This window comes from Narcine bancroftii, chromosome 1 (assembly GCF_036971445.1).
Source record: "Narcine bancroftii isolate sNarBan1 chromosome 1, sNarBan1.hap1, whole genome shotgun sequence".
In the NCBI taxonomy this organism is placed as follows: domain Eukaryota; kingdom Metazoa; phylum Chordata; class Chondrichthyes; order Torpediniformes; family Narcinidae; genus Narcine; species Narcine bancroftii.
The window spans coordinates 273,435,017-273,451,857 of record NC_091469.1 but is presented as its reverse complement, the minus strand read 5'-3'; the positions used below and the strand labels follow the sequence as shown (position 1 = coordinate 273,451,857).

Sequence of the window (16,841 nt, the reverse complement as noted above, 5' to 3'; positions counted from 1 at the left end):
CTTCCTTCTATGGTCTGCCCTGATGCAGGATATCAATCAGAAATATTGACCAATCCTTTCCCATTAAATGTTGCCTGACCTGCTGAGTTCCTCCAGCTATTTTTTTGTTGTTGAAGATGAATGTTGTGGAGTAAGTTCACACATGTATGTCTCATCCTAAATTTGAGCAATCCTTGCACATTGATGGCTTGCCATACCGTATGTTAACTGGAATTTAGAATTTAAAAACCTCAATCACTGTTCAAATTTCAGTCCTCTGGAATGGGTTGGAGATGCTCGGCAAATCATAGTGAAAAAACTTCCTGTGATTCAATCACCTGATTAACACAAATATGTTGTACATAAAATTGTACCCTTTACTGACTCGTATGAAAAGTGAATGTGGTTATCAATTGATTTGATGAGATGAGGATCCAGATCAATCATGACACCAGAAACCCAGGCAAATTTCTACAGATGTGTGCTGACTAGCTGCATCATGTTCTGTATGGGGACACCAATACCTTTGAGCTTAAAGCTCTCCAAAAGGTACAGTCCAGGACATCACAGGCAAAACCTTCCCCACTATCAAGAACAGCAGCAATCATCAAGGATCCACTCCACCCTCTACATGCTCTGTTCTCACTGGTGCCACCAGGAAAGAGGTCTCGGTGCCACAAGACTCCCATCACCAGGTTCAGGAACCTGAGCCCTGGCAGTCAATTTAAATTTTCACTGAAATAATAACTGAACAATTCTTCACTCTGGTAAATTGATGAAAAGTGCTCATAACAGTGCTGTCAAAGTGAGAGGTGAATATTGCTATTCAATTCCATTTATCACAAGTTGGCAAATAAAGCCGTTCATTCCTGCATGTAATAATTCTTAAACACCTGTTACAGAGTCCAGAGGACCCCAAAAAACAGCAATAGATATGCACTACAACACAGAGTTTCTTAAACAAAAGTAGTTTTTAAATTATATTTGAACAAGAAAACAGAATTAAACTTTAACTTATTACTTAACCTCCTTAATCCCCCCCCCCCCCTTCAATACCAAGTGCAGGTGTGTGTAATGTGTATTTAAGATTAGAAAAGTTCTTTGGATCGCAGTCCAATTTCACTGGTTGCAGGCAATTCTTGTACTGTGCACAGAAGTTAGCATTAACAAAGTTCATCAGTCTTTGGTGTTAAACAGGCAAATGGTTACCACTCAGGAGGGTTCTTGTTGGTTTTCAGAGAGAGATTCGTTTTCAAGGACATCAGTAACTGATTCCTTCTCAATCAGTCTTGCTGATGAAACTTGCCCCCTTCAGGGTTCTCCAGATGATCGTCTTTTAGGTCACCTCAGGCAGCTAGTCTTCTTTGACCAGACAGCCTTCCAAAAGTTTGCCAGCTTTGTCCTTCTGGAACTGATTTCTGTCTCTCCTCTCTCTTTCACTCCCTCCCTCTCCGAGAGAGCAAAACTGTTCTCCCCCTGCCTGCAAAAATCACATGCTCTCCCAGGCAAGCTGTATGTTGGTACTTCGTTGCTATTATGCAAAAAGCTCTCTGCAAAAGTCCTGCAAATAATCTGTTTTAAAATGTTTGTGTGCAACCTTCTCCAAACACCTCTAAATACTCTGTCACAGAAGAACTCAACAGGTTGGGCTACATCTCTAGGTAGAAATGGACAGACAAGGTTTTGGGATCAGCATCCTCTTACTTGCATTTTCTTGTTCTCAGCACATATCTGAATCTGCAATCTTCATTAATGTTCGGTTTTATTCTTTTTCGAAGTTTGCTACAATTGAATATCTTACCAGGATCATTTCAGATGAAATGACAGCTACATTGCGATGACTGGGGGGTCATTTTTAGCATAATGATGCCTAAATAGCAACATTGAGACTCGCTGGTGGTGTCGCTCTTACCATAACGTTTCCACTCGCAAATTCTCTTAATTAAAACCGATTGCTCTCCTTTCTCCCAGTCTTATCCTTTACTGATCCGTCCAGCTGCAGACTTGAATGGAAAGAGTGGGTACCTTGTGTTGCCATGTATCCTTTTTATTGAACAGTGATTTCCCTGCAGCTTGCTAGAGTCCTATCCCGACGCATTGTTCATTCTAGTCGTGCAAGAGTAAGGGAGACCCCTGTATCCGTGGAAATTTCGAGTGATTCGAAGCCAGCGTCTTCGTTATATGCATCGCCCCCCTTGTGATTGCTGATCTTCAGCTTGACCCTAACACGCCCAACCGCAAAGGAGTGGATGCAGAAATCTGGGGCTGGAAGCCAGGGTTTTACGGGCGCGTGTCCGGCAGTGAAAGGAGATCGGCAAGGGTTGGTCGACCCGCCGCGCCGATTCCTCATCCCTGAGCAGATGGGGCTCCTGAATGTTTCCAGCCTTGAGGTTTAGTGATCAGGCTGCTGCGGTTTCACGAGGAAACCTTCCACCCTCTCACCATAGGGGTCGGGTGCAGCCCCGCCCGAGGATCCTCCCTCTCTGCTCTTAAATACGCCTCGGTGGGGCGGGGGCTCTCCGGCCGGGGCAGCGCGACCGCCGCCCTGGAGCGTTGATGGCGCCCGCGACGCACGCTCGGGATCAGGCCGCGAGCGAAAGCGAGGCTCGCGCTGGGTGAGGTTTTGAACGGTCCGGGGTGTGCGTCCCAAACGTGCGCCGCTGCGCAAAGGGCGCGCGCGCTCCCCCGGGGTGGGGAGAGGGCGGCTCGTGTATAAAAGGACACCCCGTGGTCGTGAGGAAAGAGTGTTCCTGCTTCAACAGTGTTTGGACGGAACCGTCATTCCCAGCTGCTTCCTCCGGCCGCCCCGCTCGCCACTCGAAATGAGCTCCCAGGTACGACAGAACTACCACCCCGACTGTGAGGCGGCCGTCAGCCGTCAGATCAATCTGGAGCTCTACGCGTCCTACGTCTACCTCTCCATGGTGAGTGGCGGGGGGGCGAGAGGGGCTTTGGCTGGAGTGTGGGAGCCGCCTTTCATCAAGGGCGGGGCGGGGCCGACCTGGCGTGTCCGCGAACCCCGAACATCGCCGAAATGCGCAGTGTTTGTGCGCCGATGAAGCCAGTTTGAGGGAGTGACGTGATTAAATCGGGCCACCATTTTCCATTCTCTTGTGTTGGTCATGAGGAAGAGTACTGGGGTTCACCGACGTCCCTTATAGTTCCGAGGATGTTGCTCGCTTTGCGGCATCTCTCTCATCCTGATGAAGGGCTCCGGGCCACATTGTGGGGCGGGGGGGTTCTTCCACTGAGTGTCACAGAATCTCCCTCTCAAGGACGCCCAACTCGATAGCGCGTTGAGCTTCTGGATGGGAGAGAGCCACAAGAGAGCACTGATGAGGGGGGGGGGGTATCACTGATCTTGGTTTCATTTCATCGTTAAATTAGCACCTGTACCGTTACCAAACGAGTATTGTGTGTTACCCGAAATGAAATTTGTTACCTGGACACCCTGATTGAAATAGTTTATCTTTCATTCAGAATGAGTAATTGCTGATTTATTGTTTCGTTACAATGGTGTCCAGGTTATTGCTGCTTCTGGTGTCGAGTCAAGGCTACCAAACTTGCAACATCTGTTTGGTGCAGTTTGAATTCTGTCTCTTGCAAATTCTTCGGAATAGGTAGTTTTGAGTCGTTTTGGTAATGTTAGAGTTGCTTTGCTCTGCCATTTTATTGATGCAGCAAATAATTGGGCTTGGACCTGTAGAGGCTGTGGGCTGGAGTAATTGCTACATTTATGTGCCTATTTGCTTGGAAGGAATTGCATTTGTCCATCTTTTGTACATAGTCCTTCTCCGATCTTGCTCAGATGAGCTACTTTTTTGTCTTGAGGCTTGCCTTTTTACCACAAGTGACAGGAATGACCCTGAAACCACAGAAATTCCAGAAGCATCCCAAAAGTTATTGCATCAAAAGAAATATAAGGTGTTAACAAATTTGAATTCTGTCACCGCTCGAGTGTTCTGATTTTGTTTAATAACCTGCTGTGTCACACCTGCTGAAAATCCAAAATATTAGACAAAATTTCACTTTTTCCATATTGCTAGTTAAGAGCACAAACACTGCTACAGATTTTATTTTCATGTCCATGTTGACAACCCAGTCCTATTATTTTCTAAAGAATTCTTGTTTTTACAGTTAATAAAATAATTTTATTTCCTGCAACCATTTTCCATTCTCTATCAATCTCTAACTTCCCCACTCTGTTCTGAAATGGTGGGGTTACATTTGCTACCTTCCTATCACTTGGTTTAAATCTAGAATCTGGATTTTTGGACTAGGACAATCTCCCAAACTACAAATTTTTTTGGATGCGTCATTAGTTCCTTATTTATGGCCTTCATTCTTATTACTCCATTAAAAAAAAATCAATACTAATTTCCTGTCTGCTTGATTCTCCTTTGATCCATTGTTTTCCACTATTTCCGAAAGGATTGTCTTCTGTGACGGTGTTTGACAAAACTATTAATTTAACTTATCAGAGTATATTTTTAACTAGTAGAAATTGAACATACAGGTACTTTCTGAGAAAGTGCTATAAATGCTTTTGTTAATGTAAACTTGGTCCATTATTTACAAATGCTTGTCTTTCTCACTTCTGTGTTACTCTACCTTGCATCTTTTCTGGTTTTTGTACTCTCCTGCAGCTATCAGCCTGATTTTGCTCGAGCTCCTAAAGTTTAAGAAGGTTCCACCTTTTTAGCTATACTTTTAATTTTTCTTAACACCAATCTGTAGAGTTTATTTCACATTTTTATAAAGTGATTTAGGATGTTCATTGTATTTCCTGTATTCTCTTCTCTTAGCCCCTTAAATTGAGAATGACTTGCTTCCACTGTGGTTCTTTTGGCTTCTCTATGGCTGGCTCATGAAACTGTTGGATTCACAGATGAGGAATTAGATGGGTGGTTGCTTGGATCTTTCTGCTTTTTGAAATTGGCCTTTGTGTGCAATAATTGAAAATACTTGATGGCCTGGATGTTTGTCTTTCGTAGGCTTAGTATTGAATTCAAGATTTTGTTTTTATTTTCAAGAAGTCATTGAGGATGTCCTTGTGTTTTTTTTTTAAGTTCTTGCTGTTGCTTACCTTGAAGGATGTTGGTATTGATATTTATGATGAAAGTTAAATTAGTATCATCTTGCATGGTCTAAAGAAAACTCGCAGTCCATTTGTGATCAATGGCTCTCTGAAAGAAGGCAATAACTATTATAATTTTAGCCAGTGGATACAAGTTTGAAAGTACTTGCAACTGTAACTATTTTAAGTATTCAAGGTTGATCCAAAATATGGGGTCCAGATGAATTGTACAGAGCTTTTATGTCATATGGGGGAGCATGAACTGAATATTTATTTTCAGAAAATTTATTATAGTTTTTTTCCCCTAGTCCTACTATTTCGATCGTGCTGACATTGCATTGAAGAACTTTGCCCGCTTTTTTCTGGAGCAATCTCATGAGGAACGTGAGCATGCTGAGAGACTGATGAAGCTACAGAACCAGCGAGGAGGTCGCATCTTACTCCAGGATATCAAGGTTTAACAAGTTTTCTAATAAAACCTATGATTTCTTGTTTAAAGCTAATAATGTTCCACAAATAATCAGCTCTTACTAAATTAAGTTACAAGGGCTTTATCCCTTTGGATGAGCCACTTTTCTATACTCCGGTAAACTACAGTATGAACTCCAATATGAGCCACCTGGTGGTTGGGTATAAAACTACTCCCTGAAAACTGGGAGATGGAGTATATGTGCTTATTGGTAGTTGCTGAAAGCAGGGATAGAGTCCAAAGGGTTAACATGACAAAAATGATGTGAGGGCTCCAAAGAAATTTGTAAGGAAATAATAGTTTTGTTCAGGTAGACCTATTGGAAATATTTTTGGGTAGCAGACCTTTAGATCACTCTAAGAGAATAGAATGAAGGAAGCCAGTCAAAGAGCATGTGTCAAGAAGTAATTAAAGTATACCTATAAAACATTTCATGAGCTGAGGCAAAGCAGGAATCAGATTATGATAGACAGGTGGAAATAGCTGATCTTGCCAATTGCATGAAACTGAATCTGGAGTCAAGAATGGCTTGAAACAAGTCTAGATCCAAAACTGTATTGGTACAATAACTGGAGGCAAAAAGTGTTGGTGGAAACTGCTTTTCTGAATGCCAGTCTGTGACTAGATTACTATTCAATCAATGGCACACTTCACTCAACACATTGGCCTAACCAACAGCAACCTCAATGCAGTGGTCATCCTCAACTATGGTGCTGATCCAAAGGTGTTGCATGATTTTCATTTTGCTGTCGTGTTGTTGTGAGTCTTAGATTTTGTCGTAATCTCTGTTTTGCCATGTTGTCTGCTAGTCATCTTCACTTCAGCAACATCATTTTAATATTCATCTCGAGAAAGCCAAGCAAGTGTTTTGTAATATTGAACAAGATATAGTTGTACACTCTGGTAAGGAGCCGTTGGTTGCACAAATTCCATTGAAAAATTAGCAATGACATCTACAGTGAAAGAGAAATGAGTAACTTAAAGGATATCCTTTGGATATTATAAGATTTGCTTGTTGTGGGATCATCTTGTACTGTTTAGCTGTCCCAATATTCCTCCTCCCTCAGCCAATGACATGTCATTGTCAAATCCAGTGCAATGGGATGTGGATTAGGTAACTAGTACATCTGTTTCATTCATTTTTCATTTGGGCACCGTAGTCTTTTGCTACCTCTGGTTTAATTTTTTTTTGACAAACAAAAAGATCATAGCCTTTGGTACTATTGATAGTGCTGTCAGAATACTTTGACATGAAATTATTTGATCAAAATACAAACCTTCTCTACATCTAAATGAAGGAATGACTGATCTGCCTCTGTACCATTTGCCCTGTTCTTGTATCCCTTTATCCTTTTAATATCTTGAAATTGCATTCAAAATTGTAATTAATCATTCAATGACTCTACCTTTGCAGGTCTTCAGGTAGATAATGCCAAATTGCAATTCTTTTGCATGAAATTCTCCTTTTCAATACAAAAAGCAAGTCCCTTGCATTGAGATTGGGGTTCCAGGATTCTGTACATCTCCGCCACAGGAGGGAGCATTCTTCCCATATTTACATTGTCTTGCACTTTAAGAATGTTGAATACTTCGAGGATGTCATCTCTAGTGAAGAGTGGCCAACTCTGCTATCTCTTTTCCTGGAACTATTGTTTCTTAGCAATTTAGAATAAGGCCCACATCTGTAGTTGCTTCCACGTGAACTCTTGATTTTGGATTGAGAATCAACAGAACTCTTACAGCTGGGAATTAATGCAGCTTTCTCATATTTTGCATATGCAAGGTAAACAATTAGTACAGTAAAGTCCCTGTTGTCTGGAATTAAAGTAACCGGCCAAAAAAAGATGGAAAATAAATACCTGTAGGTTTTAAAAAAAAAACACAAAAGTTTAATATTGGCATCCCCTAGTCAGTTTGCTAGTCACACAATATGCAATCTCGAACAATTTGGTATCTACCAATCCCTATAGGCGCTGGATTCCAGTTTTTTTTTTGCTGTATTTGTACAGAATTCTTTTTCCATATAACTTGGAATTTATTTAGCCTGCAGAGGTTTACCAATCTATGATCCAATGTTCCATAATATTGTTAAACTGAATGCCAGTTGGATTTTGGGTGCTTGGTTATTGGTTTCCCACTGTGATGTTTTTGAGTAATTAATGCATTTGTTTTATTAGAAACCAGATCGTGATGAATGGGGAAGTGGTTTGGATGCAATGCTATGCTCTTTGGAGTTGGAGAAGAGTGTGAACCAGTCGCTTTTGGAGTTGCATAAACTGGCTACAGATAGGATTGACCCACATGTATGTAAATTTTTTTTTTAAACTTCTCAGGGTGGGATTCTTGATGGAGTTTATCAGTTTAGAACCAACGTGCATTATTGGGCAGTGTCTTAACTGAAAAATTGGGTGCGGCTATTGAATCTGCTAAATTATTAGATGGCTAAATAATGCCTAAGTTGGCTGTGTAATTTTAGATGGAAGTTTATTTTACAGATCTGCTTGAACTGAGGATTGGCCATGAGCTATGTTTGTGACACAAACTTAGTGATTTTTTTTTTCACAAGTGATCAATTGAGTTAATGTTCCATTTTCTCTGCAGCTGTGTGACTTTTTGGAGACCCACTACTTGGATGAACAAATCAAGTCCATCAAGTTACTAGGAAGCCATGTAACCAACTTGCGGAGATTAGGTGCTACTGAAAATGGCATGGCAGAATACTTATTTGACAAACATACCTTGGGTAAAGAAAGTAGCTGAAAACTTGAGTTGGTGTTAGTCTGCTGCTGCTCCTTTCAGCACTCTGTGAGAACCACAGTGCACATTTAGCTTATTTGTAGTCTGTCCACTTTTCACACTATTTAATGATGTAATTGATACCACCGTAAACTTGAATGGATTCTTTTAAGCTGCATTCTGGCAGATTTATTGGAGTGTACTTGTTTTAAAAAGTTATTTGATCTGAATAAAGCAACCCAAAAGTGATGGTCTTGTTTTCTTCCTCTCATTTTAAGCTACTTACTTGTGATAGTAGACAATGAGAGTAGATTATTATGTGCTGAGTTGAAATTTTGTCTTTGCCTGAAAAGTAAAGGTTGAGGAAGGAGAGGCAAGAGGTTAAGAATGCTAGAGGGGGAAGGATACAGAGGACTTGGCCAAAAATTGAGCAAAGCAATAGTGGACTCAATCAATAAAAACTTGGAGTGTGGGATAAAATTAGGATAAAGACAGGAAATTATTGTAGGTTCAATGTGTTACAATCAATGAGTAGGTGGAAGAATTTTGGGGAAGATGAATTTTGGTTTTGCCAGTTTTCTCTTGATCCAACTTTCACTTCCTACTAACAGGAGCAGTTTCTATCTGCTCTGCCTCGACATGAATTTTAGATTTTTTTGGGGGGTGGGGGGGGTGTGGTGGAGGTTGTCTCCGTTCTGAAGATAACAATTTGGCTCCAGTTAATCTATATTGATTAATCATTCAGTCCAGGTATATCTTCAGTCTGTACATGTAACTTTGCTTTTGTTCCATGACTCCTTCCTGATTACAAGTGTTCATTTGGTACTTTAACTGGGAGTCCAAATATACTAGACTAAATTTCCTCATCAATCCTCATGCAATCAAAATGTTCATTTGAGGTGTGCTTTTCCTTAACATAATTTTGGAGATATTTAAGACTGAGTAGTAAAATGAAGTTGCACTTTGATTCTAAGTGACACCTGGTTGTGGTTAAGTTTTCACTGAGCTTCCATTAAAATGACGATAATCTGAAACTGTTGGCCATGTTCAGTCATGTAGCTAATCACACTTAACTCTATGGGTGCTTGCTGACCAACAATGACTCCAGGGATTGAGCAATACTTGACTTGTAAAATTCCTCTTCATAAATCCCTGTTAATTTGTGATTGATGCATTCAAAAATGTGCTGGTGGAATGTAAGTAAATCACTCGGTTTTGGGTTTGATTTGAGGATCATACATAGGTCGAGGGTCCGGAGGTCTGGATGGGGAATTCAGTTATGAATTGTTGGGAAAGGAAGGGTTGCTTGGTGAAAACAAGAAGTTAAAGGGTCAATTTGAGGGACCAAAACTCTCAATCGAGAGTTGGTCATGATTCAGTAGTGGATCTTTTTACTTGAAGGGCAACAATCTGAAGCAGATTCCTTGTGCCAGAAGACCAAGTTCCCTTTGTACTATGCTGAAGCAGGCTTCTGCTCTGCCATGCAAGTGCCAAGCAAACTTGAATAAAATCAAGATATTGTTTGCATATTATTAGATGTCACTATGCAAGTGAAATTATGCATGAAATACACAAAATTCATCCCCACCCCCAAAAAAACCCCATCAGTGGCATATTAACTACCACCTGGGCCCTAGGCTGAGCTTTAAGGCCCACCCTGCAGTGGCATATCTAGGGAAAATAGCATCTATGGCAAGCACTGAAATTGCACCACCCCCACCCCGTTTAAAATTTACTTCAACCCATAATCATCCCTCACTGCTGCCACACCATCCACTTCGTCTTCCCTACCTATCCTCGCTGCTGTCATATCTAATGTTGTGTTGGATAATTAAGATTTTGGAAAATAATCTACACCATAAAAAACATGATAGTATTTGGAATTTTTAGAAAAAACCCTCTGCCTACTTCAAAGACAAGCATTCACTGAATGAAAGCAGCGCTTGGCATTCCCTGGGCCGGAGCGGAGTGGCCAAAGTTAAAGGTGTTGAGTGGCTGTCACTGTCCCCATAGGCGCCCTCTCTTACCTTTGGTGGAAAGGTGACTCACTGCACCAAGCACCTGGTGGGAGAGAAGCGGGAAGATATCGAAGCCCATGTCCAAACTCGTCCTTGGGTGCAGACCCTCATCAGCCCTGGCTTCATAAAGGGGACAGGGGAGGATTCAGTGTTGGGATCTCCAGTGTAGCAGTGTAGGCTGAGGGGAGGGTTTGGAGTTGACGTTGAGAATTCTGGCATAGGCCGAGGGGAGGGTTCAGAGTCTGGCATCGGGAGTTCTGGTGTAGGCTGAAGAGAGGATTCAGACTCTGCCACTAGGAGCTCCAGCATAGGCTGAGGGGAGTGTTGGAGCTCCTGATGCAAATGATACAAAGATTATGGACAGTGAGGAAGATTACCGTAGCTTAAAAAGAGATAAAGGAAAGCTAGAGGAGTGGGCTGAGAAATGGCTGATGGAATTTAATATGGATAAGTGTGAAGTGTTGCATTTTGGAAAGGCAAATCTAAATAGGTCATATACATTGAATGGTAGACAATTGAGGAGTGCAGAGCAAAGGGATTTAGAAGTTATGGTTAATCTGTACTCTCAAAGTTGATACTCAGGTAGATAGAGTGGTGAAGAAGGCATTTGGAATGTTGGCCTTCATAAATCAAGAGTTGGGATGTTATGATGAAATTGTACAAAGCATTGGTGAGGCCAAATTTGGAATACAGTGTGCAGTTTTGGTCACCAAATTATAGGAAGGATATAAACAAAATAGAGAGAGTGCAGAGAAAGTTCACGAGAATGTTGACAGGATGTCGGTTTGAGTTACAGAGAAATGTTGAGCAGCCTGGGGCTTTTTTCTCTGGAGTGTAGAAGATTGAGGTGGGTTTTGATGGAGGTGTTCAAGATTTTAAAAGGGACAGAGAGAGTCAATGTGGATAGGCTTTTTAAATTAAGAGTGGGGGATATTCAAACCAGAGGCCATGGTTTGAGATTGAAAGGGGAAATTTATAAGGGGAACTTGAGGGGAAATTTCTTCATGCAAAGGGTGGTTGGGATGTGGAATAAGCTTCTGGCAGAGGTGCTTGAAGCAGGAACCTTGTTTACATTTAAGGAAAGACTGGATAATTACATGGAGGGGAGAGGATTGGAGGGGTATGGACCAGGTGCTGGTCAGTGGGACTAGGAGGGTGGGGATTTGTTCCGGCATGGACTAGTAGGGCCAAACTGGCCTGTTCTGTGCTGTATATGGTTATATGGTTAAAATTCCAAACCCTCCCCTTTGCCTACTGAGTGGATGCAATAAACATAGAGTGGGGCAGCACATTGCTCCTGAGGGACGGCAGAGACTGCCGCCATCCCCACCCACAGCGGAGGTACCCACTCCAGGATGCGGCTGCGGCCGATTCCGAAGCTGCGGCAGTATTCACCTTGCTCCGGTCCCAAGCTGTTGATGCTACTGTCTGTGACTATGGCGTTTATTCTCAAGGCAACAGTTGCTACTGATATCTATTCACATAATCCCTGCACCCCCCAATGTCTACTTTCATTGGCCTTTTGTCATGCCATCACTTCAGTGGCCTGCCAGCCAATCAATCAAATCATGGACTGGCCCCCTTGCATTGCGGGCTCCTGGGCTTCAGCCTAATGAATAATTTGCCACTGCCCCCCCTAAAAAAAAAAGCCTCTGCTTATCTGATAAAGGTTTTGAAAATCAGGACTTAAAACCTAGTACAGTGATCGTAGTCTTATAGGACAGCATTGATCACTGCCCTTTTTGCTTCTGCAGCACAAGATTATTTATAAAATGGGAGCAACATCAAAAATATTGACTGCAAAATCTTTTGTCCACTATTCGGTATCTACTTTTAGTTGCTTCTGGGCTTCAATGGTGTTACAGAGTTCTGTGTTGTGTATTGGCCTATGTGTTGTGTGGTTTTATGTTAAAAAGTGACAGTTTGCCTTAGGGATCCAAGGTGAAGGTGGACCGCTGAGAGAGTGTGAGACAGACTGAGCATGTGCAGAAAATTATCTAAAAATTTCTGGATTTGGACGATAAGCCACCACTGGGTGGTGCTGTGGAGTGGAAGAAGACCCAGAGCATGAGTCATGGTCTGGAGGACAGTTTAGAATGTTGGGATTTCAAAAAGCATGAACATTTCGAAGGCAGCCAGAAGGATCCAGGCCAAGCCAGTGGTTTCTCTCTCTGCAAGCAACACAAGACCACTTCGAATTTTGTGCTCTCTCTCTCTTTCAAAGATCTTTTGGCTTCAGTTTACCAAACAAACTGAATTTTGTTTATGACCTTTGCTTTGGTTGAGATCGAAGTTTTGTGAGACTTGTTTGTTTTGTATCTTAAGTTTTTCCGTGGGCTGGTTGGAAATATAACTTCGACTTTAATTACATATGTTATATTTAGGCTGGGGAATTTATTAGTTTTACACTGTTATAGAAATTTGCATAGTAACCAGTGGGCATTGTTATAAAAGGGGGGGGGGGGGGGATTTTGAATTAAAATTTAAAATAATTGTTCATCTTAACCCCTGTGTGATATGCCTTCTTTTTGGTTACTGGTTTGATCTTGTAACAATACCTATTTTGTACACTCAGCCAAAGATAAAAATCATCTTTATATCTACTTCTCCATGTTCCAACATGACAAGAATAGCTCTGTAGACAATGGAAAGGATTCATAGATCTCAAAATTTGAAAAATGCAACATTTCCAGAGATCTCTGTGAATCCCTGGCTGTGTAACTGCTGAAAACTGAACAAAAAGTTCAAAAATACCAAAAGCAGTTATGATCAGGCAATACCTGAAGAGTCCTTGACTTGAAACATTAACTGTTTCTCTCCACTCATAGGTGACCTGCTAACTGATATCTTCTGGTTCTGATTTCTTGAATTTTTTTTTAACCTCATTGATTAAGAACCTTGACTTCATTTGTGGGATGGCCATACAAAGAATGAAGCAACACACAGAATGCTGGGGGAACTCAGCAGGTCAGGCAATGGCCGGCAATAATAGTCTGTTTTGGGCAGAAACCTTCAGGAACATTGAGTATCTTTTTTTTAACCAAAAATAGACCATTCACAATAAACTTTTACAAAAACAAAACTGTTCAAAGTCTCTTTGCACCCTTAGTGTCAAATCCATGCATTTTCATCACTGTACATTGTTACATTAATTTTCCATTTAGCAGCATTGCCACCACTGTGGCTCCTTATCGTTACTCCCCCTCTTTTGTTTGAGGGGCTTCCTCTCAGTCTCAGTGCTTCAATGCCTGGTGATGGAAGGCCTCAAGACTGTGGTTCTTCCCCACAATGGCCTTTTACTGGCTACGCCAAGCCTCAGTGCGTTCCTTAGCACGCACTGAAGCCTGGAACATGCCAGTGGGCAGCATTTCCTCACGGACATCTCTATGTGCCGAAAGACCAAACCAAAGAGTGTATTTCACCAAGTTGATGATCTTCAGCAGTTCTGGATGTTTGGCTCTGTGTGCGTCCCTGAGAACAGCCCATAAATCAGAGAGTCACCCTGCTGCTGGGGACGAACTGTGTCTGTCTACTATTGCCTTCAATGAATACACCCTGACCTGCTCAGTTGTTGCAGCGTTTTATATGTTGCACCAAGTTGTCTTGCACTGCACCTTGAACTTCAAACCTCTTGCTAACTGTGGCTCAGTCTGCAGGTCCAACATTGTCATCACCAGACACCTCCAAACCTATAGAATGGGATTGGGAAACAAGACATCCTGCACAATGTTCTGCTCCACAATTGCCCTGTCCTTGGGTGGATGCCAGAGGGTGCCTGTAAACGGAGTAAGCATGTCGCACGGTGGTCGGTTTCGCCAGAGAAGAATGTTCCAGAACAGAAATAAAAGCAGCTTAATGCCACACAGTAAACGGTATGTTTACTTCATCGCGAAACCCCCGCCCCTGCCCCCTCCCATCTGGCTCTGTAAATAAATAAAGGCTGTGCATTAAATTATGAGGTTCCCGAGGTGCTAAGCCAGAGACGGTCTGATCATAAGGGGCACACAACTTTGACCAACAAATATCCTAAATATAAGGCGAATTCCAAAGATGCCCTGGATTCATCCCCCTCCGGAACAATGGCAGAGAAAGATGAAGCCAATAGGCCGAAAGGACAGGTAATCGCAATTTCCCACCAGAGTCTGGGGTCACGGACACGCACTGAGTGCGGGGCATCGTCGTCCCGCCTCCCCTTGGGCCTAGAACCGCGCTTCCAGGCATACCTGTTCTCTCTTAACTTTTTCTCCCAAAATAATATAGCACAGGCCCTTTGTCCCTGGATGTTGTGCTGATCCAATGTACCTCATAACTCTCTATTTTTCTTTCATTCATGTGCCTGTCTAAGAGTCTCTTAAATGCCCCTATTCTTTTAGCTTCCACTACCACCCTTAGCAATGGATTCTAGTCAGTCCCTACTCTCGGTTTAAAAAAAAATTCTCTCCTCTAAACCTTCCCTTTGTACAAATGTCCTCTGGTTTTTGCTACTTTCACCCTGACAAAAAGGTGCTGACTGCCTGACTTATCTATGCCTCCTATAATCTTGAAGACCTCTATTGTCATCTCTCATCCTTCTTCGCTCCAAAGATAAAAGCCCAAGCTCTGCTAACCTTCCCTCATAAGAGATATTGACCACAGAGCATAATGGTTGAGAGCTCACAGGGATTGGCTGACCAGAGTGGGAGAAAGCTGCTCCCGTTGAGAAGAAGAAGCCTGAGAAAGACCCTACAGGGAATATGACCATCGAGGGGCTTGGAGGCCACAAAGTACAAGCTGCTGAAGACTGGCTTGGGGATTGGGATCTTGATTTGTGTGGGTGTCAATGGTCAGGTGGGCTCCCAAAGGGCCCTGGGAGTTAGCAGCTTCCTGAATTATATCAGAGATTCGGAACTGAGCTCAGGTTCACCACTGGAATGAATAGGAGGCTGTGCACCTGTTGAGGTTGCAGGAGCACAGGAGGTGAATTTACAGACACTTGTGTCTCTGAAGTGATTCCCTTTTGCTTCTCTTTCTCTTATTGGTGGATGTGTCAGGTTAGTAGTGCCTTTATGACAAACAAATCTTGACAAATTATGTGTATTGACGTACATAACTCAAACAAGTCTTGAAATCAGACTCATTGTTTCTTAGTACAAGTTCTCAACAGGAGATAGGATAGTCTGAAGCAATTTAGCATACAGGTGGAATTGGCTATGCTGATTTTAGACCATAAGATATAGGAGTAGAATGAGGTCATTTGGCCCATTGAGTGCTCTGCCATTCAATCATGGCTGATTTATTTTTCCCTCTCTATCCCATTCTCCTGCCTACTCCCTGTAACCGTTGACACCTTTAATAAACAAGAATGTTTCAACCACCATTTTATCTATACCATTGGTTTTCAAGCTGCCCCTAAACTCGCATTCCACCTTAAACAATCCCTAAGCCGTAAGTGCTCTGTAAGGGATTCCTTAAGGTGGAATGAAAGTTGGAAGGGAAGGTTGAGAATTGCTGCTCTAGACCCAATTGTTACTGAAATATTTTGCTTGAGAAAAATTGTCATTGGCCCATTTCCTTTGGAGTTATGGAACCGTGCACATAACAAATCAATTAGGTACGATTAAAGCACTGGTTTTCAAACTTTTTCTTTTCACCCCTATACCACCTTAAACAATCCCTTACTAATCACAGAGCACCTATGGCATAGGGAATATGAGTTTTGGGGGCAGTTTGAAAACCACTGATCTGTATGCAGTAACATAGCTTCCACTGCCATTTGTGGCAATGAATTCCACAGAGTCACCATCCTAATGAAAGGATATGTTAACTTGAAATTTTGACTATCTATTGCCTTCCATGAATGCTACCTAATCTGCTGAGTACCTCCAGTGTGTTGCAATAGGTCAGGCAACATCTCTGGAAAAGGAAACCATTTTAAGAACCTTCATAATTTTTGACCCAGCATCTTCAGTTTTTAGATTTTTACTTATTATAATTGTGTTGTTAGATGGTGCAGTTCTGTGGAGACCTTGTTCATCATGTTTTCACCTGTTTTATGCTAATCTTGTGAAGGTCTCCTGGTGAGTTTTGTGCATAAATTCCGCTAATTTGTTTTTCTGCCACTGAGTGACTAAGGGGCATTGTTTTCAATAACATATTGAGGCATGCATAATGTGCTGCAGTTTGACCTTGGCAGCAGCTTACATGATTGGTGTGCAACCACTGATTAGCAATACACTGTTGATTTATCTTTTGAAGCCAAAATAATGAATTTTTGATACAGTCTCCTGATCTAACCCTTCCTGACCCTTCCCAGTATCCATTTTCTTTCTGAGAATTGCTTCTCTGACAGTATCTTTTTCTGTTCAGCAGTTGCCTATCTCCTATCATGAAGTTAGGGCGGTCCTGAATGAATGTGATAGTTGGACCAGAAGAGAATTTGGACAGCAAAAATGTTGCTCATGTTATTAGCTGTTCTCTTTTCATCAAATTTCTTCCCTATTTTCCTGAAGGTACTGATTTTATAATGATCTTGGGTTTGACACATAATGGAGGCTCTTTGTATTTTTTCTATTTAGCCATGTGA

The 16,841-nt window shown here is 42.0% G+C and overlaps 2 protein-coding genes across 2 annotated transcripts in view; both read left to right on the top strand.

Annotated features, from left to right (window-relative positions):
* Positions 1 to 2,585: 2,585 nt before the first annotated feature.
* LOC138743809 (ferritin heavy chain-like) lies at positions 2,586 to 8,510 on the top strand. The gene is made up of 4 exons (XM_069899415.1): positions 2,586 to 2,903; positions 5,365 to 5,511; positions 7,703 to 7,828; positions 8,127 to 8,510. Exons 1-4 carry the CDS (start codon positions 2,802 to 2,804, stop codon positions 8,283 to 8,285), a joined length of 534 nt encoding a protein of 177 aa, XP_069755516.1. The 5' UTR covers positions 2,586 to 2,801; the 3' UTR covers positions 8,286 to 8,510.
* An 8,172-nt stretch (positions 8,511 to 16,682) lies between these two features.
* Positions 16,683 to 16,841, top strand: part of rab3il1 (RAB3A interacting protein (rabin3)-like 1) — a 134,529-nt gene continuing 134,370 nt past the window's right edge. Inside the window, exon 1 of the mRNA XM_069899385.1 lies at positions 16,683 to 16,767. The gene's annotated coding sequence lies outside the window, so the exon portion shown is untranslated. The remainder of the gene's footprint in view (positions 16,768 to 16,841) is intronic.

Excerpts from the sequence above, each read along its gene's own strand:
- LOC138743809 (XM_069899415.1), top strand. The coding sequence starts at position 2,802 with ATGAGCTCCCAGGTACGACAGAACTACCACCCCGACTGTGAGGCGGCC. Across the intron at positions 2,904-5,364 it reads CCTACGTCTACCTCTCCATG|TCCTACTATTTCGATCGTGC; the intron begins GTGAGTGGCGGG and ends TTTTTCCCCTAG. Across the intron at positions 7,829-8,126 it reads CAGATAGGATTGACCCACAT|CTGTGTGACTTTTTGGAGAC; the intron begins GTATGTAAATTT and ends TTTTCTCTGCAG.